Source organism: Plutella xylostella, chromosome 11 (assembly GCF_932276165.1).
Source record: "Plutella xylostella chromosome 11, ilPluXylo3.1, whole genome shotgun sequence".
Lineage (NCBI taxonomy): Eukaryota > Metazoa > Arthropoda > Insecta > Lepidoptera > Plutellidae > Plutella > Plutella xylostella.
The window spans coordinates 1,412,806-1,419,331 of record NC_063991.1 but is presented as its reverse complement, the minus strand read 5'-3'; the positions used below and the strand labels follow the sequence as shown (position 1 = coordinate 1,419,331).

Genomic DNA, 6,526 nt, shown 5'->3' with positions numbered 1-6,526 from the left:
TGTATATTTTTCGTATGGACTACCTACATGATGTCAAGTCCGTTAACTCTGTCAGACAGGGTTTTTTTAGGCGGTTGTATTTTTTTACAACTTGTCAATTTAACGAGTACAAAAGTCAAGTTGTAAAAATTACAACCAAATTTTATTCAACTTGACATTGTCAATTTACAATATAATACAATACAATATAACTTTATTGCATAACATACAACATCGATTTAATGATGTTACAAGTAAGAGTAAGCACAATTATCGCTAAAAGCATCTCTTCCAGGCAACCTTTGTAATTTGAGTGAAAGACTTAACTTAGTAAGTATCACATAATAAAAGAATAAACTTTAGATTACTTAAACGTATATTTTCAAAACAAACCGGCAGTGCCCACCTGCCTATTAATAACAATCGATTCTATTCGAAAAGGTACACAAAGGCTGACTTATGGCCTCAAGCGATTTCCTAATAACAAGAGCAGCGAACCAACGAAGATTAAAGCTGAACTTTAAAAGGTCTTGCTCGAGTCGAGGAATTCCTTTATGATTAAATCGGATACTTTTGGGATCCCAGAGCCTCTACCGACTTTTAGAAAAGTGTGAAGTATACTTGCCGCCGTTATCCCTATAGCAATAGGTTCCAGTTTAGCGTAGGTTCCGTCGGTGAAAAAACATTACTATACATAAATGCTTATATTATGCATATAAATGCTTATATAAACAAAAATATTGTGATTTTGGGACGTTTACGTGTTGAAATATACTCGTACAAAGATGGCGATGTAGTTTACTACATCTCAGCTTTAGATATGTATCTAAAATTATTACTTAAATAATAAAAACGCGGATTCTTGTCCACCTCAGGGCTATTCGAACAAAAAAAACTTTAATTTAATAAAAAAATAAGTGGAAATAAGCACCCATTGGTATCGTGCGCATCGGACCAAACGGATTTTCATATTGTATGGAAAAACGGCGACGATAATGCTGAATACTGAATGCGATGCGTCCGTTGCGTATGCGTAATTGCGTACGGCGCTGAAATGTGGACCTTAACTGTACTACCACAAAAACTTTAAACACTGTTTAACAAGTATTTAAAACGAAATCTGACAGTTTTTTGTATACATTTTACAGCGCTAAACACCTGTTAAATACTGTCTAAGTTTTTGTGGTAAGACCCTAAATGAACCTGTTACAAATTACCATTTGTGTTGTGCTCATTAAAACTGTTCTGTATGATTTTATTTATTTATTATAGGTAGATACACCAACAGCATACATATTATTACAGTTTTAAAAGATACATTGAAAGAAGGTCTTACATCTAATACGATATGCCAGTTACAGGCATGATCTTTAACTTTGTTACGAACAGCATAGTTCAAATCCCAGAAGACGTTGTCTGCTATTCACAAAGGAATCACTGACGCCCACTTAACTCGTTCTCACGTTGCACATGCGATGGGCAGACAAAGACAGAATTACTAGACAAAGGGCGAAATTAAATGAGACAACAAGACCTGTCAGTTTGACGTGACGTTTACAGTAGCCGCCGCTTGGGGCGCCACTGTTGAAGCCATGTCGGAGTTAAGATAAGCGTCCACTTTTGGCGTCGTACGCAACGGATGCATCGCATTCAGTATTCTTTGTATAGAAATTCACACAAGTGCGTCCACTTCATCGGCTGCTATACATTTATGACTATCCCTTTGGTGTTATACGTACGATACCCATAGGTTACTAAAGGTTAAGTCTAAGGCCAACTAGCGCCGCCAATTGAAAAAAAATATAACTTTGTTTTTAAGCATTTTTCCAAAACAGCCATATTTGCGCACTCGTAATAATACTAATACAAATTTTTCGAACCTAGTTACCTTCTAATTCTCAATGTCATTAGTAAGTAAGTTAGTTAGAAGGTATTCATACAATACATAATTATAATATGTAGGTACCTATATATTTTATAATCTTCTCCAAGTATCAACACCACACGTCTACACTTCAAATCGCACATATAAATTTGAATTGACTACCCGCCTCTGCAGGAGTTCAATATTCGATAAATCTAATTTTCTATTACCAGTCGCGTGCGATATGTTAGCCGATGAAAATTCAATTTACCATTTAAAATACCCTTTTGTGGAAAAAGGATTCACTACTGCCATTCCTTAGTATTCTGTCCTGTCATAGAAAGAAGTTTTTGTAATCCTAACTAATATTATAAATGCGAAAGTAACTGTATCTGTCTGTCTGTTACTCTTTCACGCCAAAACTACTGAAAGGATTTGAATGAAATTTGATGTACAGATAATTTTTTACCCGGAATTCCCACGGGAAAACTTTTTAAAGTGAAGCGAAGCTCGCGGAAACAGCTAGTATAAAAAAACACTGCCAATGCAGGTAGCTGAAACAAGAGAGAGACGTGAAAACTTAAAATAGCTCCTGTGAAAATTCAGGGACTTTATACAAACTTATTTCACCGGACTGCGCTGAAAAAGTTCATGAAATTTGCCTGCTACAGCCGTTGGCTTTTTTCCCACTTCAATTGCAGACTTGCCCCCTTATTCATAGAAAAGTTACAAAACGTTTTAACTAATAAACTGTTTTGTCCCTCTCCAACAAAGAACAATTTGTTCTTTGACAGAGAGGGAGAAAACAGTTTATTAGTTAAAACGTATTGTAACTTTTCTATGAATAAGGGGGTTGATCTATATTTTATGACGTGCCAATTTTTATGCGACCTAAAAAGTGAGGTGTTATAAGTTCCATGTGCTTCGACGAAACATACATAGGTATATGTTTTTAATATTTTTTCTTTAACTTTTTATTTCTTTCCTTGAATGTTTGCTTGTTAGAGTTGGTTAGCGATGAAACCAAATTTTAAATAGGTTGGTACCAACAAACAGCGAGAAAATTCAGCGTTTGGTGAAATTCCACCCGAGTACAGCAACAGAGCATCGGTAATTAATATTAATAATATAATAATAATAAATATGTGGGGACATCTTACACACGGCCATCCGACCCCAAGCTAGGCAGAACCTGTGTTATGGGTGTCGGACAGCTGATATATCTACACAAATACATAGATAGATACATACTAAATATAAATATCAACACCCAAGGGCCAATTACAAATATCTGTCTTTAAACAAATATCTGTCCCAGCCGGGAATCGAACCCGGGACCTTCGGCATAGCAGTCAGGGCCACAAACCACTACACCATTCGACCGTCAATCATCATTGATAAACAAAAAAAACTCCAAACCAATAATTAACAAACTAACAGTTCCATAGCCTATAGGACCAATGCTAAGGTACAGACGAGGCCACCAGGTGTGGCGGCTTGGCGCTCGGCCAACGCTCCAAGTACAGGTGCGGTCAAATCCGGATTTGAATTTCAAAACACCCTGTATATTGAGCTGAAATTTTACACCACTGAAAAGGGAGAGTTCGAAGCCTTGTTTCGGGAAGTAAAATTGAATTGCTTTAGTAATTTTAAGAAATTAGTTCGTTTATTTTGATACGGTTAGTAAGTAACGTAGTGACGTCCGAATGGCGTAGTGGTTAGTGACCCAGACTACTGAGGCGAAGGTCCCGGGTTCGATTCCCGGCTGGGGCAGATATTTGTTTAAACACAGATATTTGTGCTCGGGTCTTGGATGTGCCCGTAAAATGGCAAAAGGCCCGCCCCCGATTACATAGGGACTAATATAACACTGGCGAAAAGTGGGTGCAGCAATGCACCTCTGCCTACCCCGCAAGGGAGTACATTAGTACAAGGTGTGAGTGTTTGTTGTTGTTGTTTTATTAAATTTACGAAAGGGGATTCTCATGTCATAAAAAATTACTTGTTAGTTTTCGATGTTTTGAGCATGTTCTATTGTATTTTCTATTCTATAATATTGCGAATTTGATTATATAACACTTTTAATAAAACATAACAACGTAAGTACATATTATTTAGGGCAAAAAGGCGTCAAAAATGCCATATCATCACGAGATTATGTAAAAACCGCGTAAAAGTTCACGATAATTAATAAATAACCCGATCAAATCAAAAATACTCTCGGCGTTTCGTTCCATTTAAAAATATAAATCAATTTAACAAATTGCTTTAGCATGGAGCGATGCATGGTGAATGCGAAAAATGTGCAAAGCCAATCCTTTTGTATTGGGCACAGTTGATTTTTATTTCATTTAATATTGAAACAATGCAGTTTTTGTAGTTTATAATCCGACCAAATTAAAAAGGGGTTCAAGGATTATTCATGCTAAGATTCATATCCAATGCTACTGAGCGTAGATAATGATCCATACACGGAGAACATAGGTGAAATTTGATCATTTTATTTAAACATAAACATAAACATAAACATTTCTTTATTGCAACACAAATAGTACAATCTAATGTAGCCCTGGTTCCTAAACTAGGGTAACCTGTGTGTCAGGAACCAGTTCCTTCCATTTGGTGGATAATTCACATTGAGTTACAGTAGGTATAAACATTAAAAAATAAAATTACTTAACGTTATGTAGTTACTTATCAAAAATCTATAAACATATCACTTATTTATAAGAAATTCGAATGGCAGGTAGTAGTAAAATAAAATGGAACAGTTTCTTAAACAGTATGTGGTACAGTCAGGGCAAAAATTGCAATATGGGAGTCGCGTTCGGCGCTAGTGTTCGCAACACGTATTTATTTCTATTGCTACCGGTCTTTAAGAAATACGGTGTTTAAACTAAGTTTACAACAGTGATACCTATACTAAAAGTTGTCGGGAACTTTAAACTTTACGGTTCAACTATTTGTTTCCATATAAAAAGCCTTTTGGACCAGTAATTTAGTGAAATCATTGTGGAATTAGTGTTTACTTGAACCTGTGAGTCATCGCTAGTCAGCGGTAACTTGTCAACAACATCGCTGTGCTACTCTGACACATATAAAGGCAGTATTTGCATCCCGCTTGGACATTTAACGCTTATTCAATCGCCTACCAGCTGTTTCTAAGTGCTTTGAACTGAATTAACTTAGCCTAATATTTCTATCGCACATTACATAATGAAGTGCTCTGGGTGCAAACTTCAAATTAATGTCTCCGAGCTTCTCCGCTGCGTTGTTTGTAAAATAACATTCCATCACCAGTGTTTGAATATGACAACGGCGTTTTATAAACAACATAATCTCGAGTTGAAAAACAAGTGGCAGTGCGAATCCTGTGCGAACATCACCTCCCGGCGGCGGCGGGACGGGCGCGATGACACCCCGGTGCGACGCCAGTTCCAGCCGCCCGCCGCGGATATGTCCTGCGAAGATATGGAGCAGTCTATCACAGAAACTGTTGTGACGGAGTGTCAGCCCGCCGACCTAAGTCTCGTGAAGATGAGTCATATCATTGATAAGCACCTGGAATCTAAACTCGAGCAAATCCAACACAACATATCCAAGGAGGTAGTAGACAAGCTCATGTCAATGTTTACCGCCCTCCAGGTGGATTTCACTAAAACAACCGACTTCCTCAGCGCCCAGTTGACTGATCTCCAGAAGGAAGTCTCGGAGATAAAGCAGAGAACGAGTGCAATTGAAGCAGAAAATGAGCAACTACGACTGCAAATAAATAAGCCTTCAGTGGCCGATTCCGATGATCTGCGCGAGATAATTACTAATCTGAAAACAGATCTAAATGATCGCGATCAAGCTCAATTAATTAATGACATTGAACTGGTCGGCATCCCCGAGTTTGAAGGTGAGTCGTGCGGACACATCGCCCTGGCCGTGGCCACCAAGCTGGGTGTATCACTGGAGGAGCGCGACCTGGTGACCGCAACCCGCGTGGGAGGCCGCCGCGCGAGCCGCGCTGGCGAGGAGGACAGCACCCCCCGCCCACGCCCGCGCCCTATCGTCGTGAGGCTGGCTCGACGATCTCTGCGGGACAACCTGATCAAGAGTGCCCGTGTCCGTCGCGGCGCCTCCACAGCTGATCTTGGCTTACCGCTTCACGAACCTAAGCCATTATACATAAACGAGAGACTTACTAAACTGAATCGCACTCTGTTCGCGAAGGCCCGTGAGCACGCCCGGCAGCAGCGCTGGCGTTTCGTATGGACTGCTGAGGGACGGGTCAAGGTCAGACGAGATGAGACATCTACGGTTCATCATATTCGTGCTGAGAGCGACCTACTGCGTGTTTTTGGTTCTGCAAGCATTAGCTCTTAGTGTTAACTTTTTTATAACAAATGTGTGTACTCCGTATGGTTTAATATTGTTATGTTTTCCACTCATTAAAACTCATGATTTGTTTTGCTTTAGATATATACACAGAAACGTGTTAAAAGGTAAAATACTCCTTCGTTCTATCTACCTCTCAGATCTGAATTGTTATGTGTTGGTTATGATTTATGGTATCTGCATTTTAAAATATACATTAAAGAAAATTCATTTACTCATGTGTTTACTGATCCTTGACGGGCAAATCGCTATACGAATTAGACGTATTAAAATAATAATGTTACAAAAATTAAATACCTA

The 6,526-nt window shown here is 38.6% G+C and overlaps 1 protein-coding gene across 1 annotated transcript; it reads left to right on the top strand.

The window, feature by feature from the left end:
- Window positions 1-5,152: 5,152 nt before the first annotated feature.
- LOC125489207 lies at window positions 5,153-6,214 on the top strand. The gene has a single exon (XM_048624280.1). The coding sequence runs from the start codon at window positions 5,153-5,155 to the stop codon at window positions 6,212-6,214; it is 1,062 nt and encodes a 353-aa protein (XP_048480237.1).
- Window positions 6,215-6,526: the final 312 nt, after the last annotated feature.

What these genes read in the sequence shown, in the direction of transcription:
- LOC125489207 (XM_048624280.1), top strand. Translation starts at nt 5,153, where the DNA reads ATGACAACGGCGTTTTATAAACAACATAATCTCGAGTTGAAAAACAAG.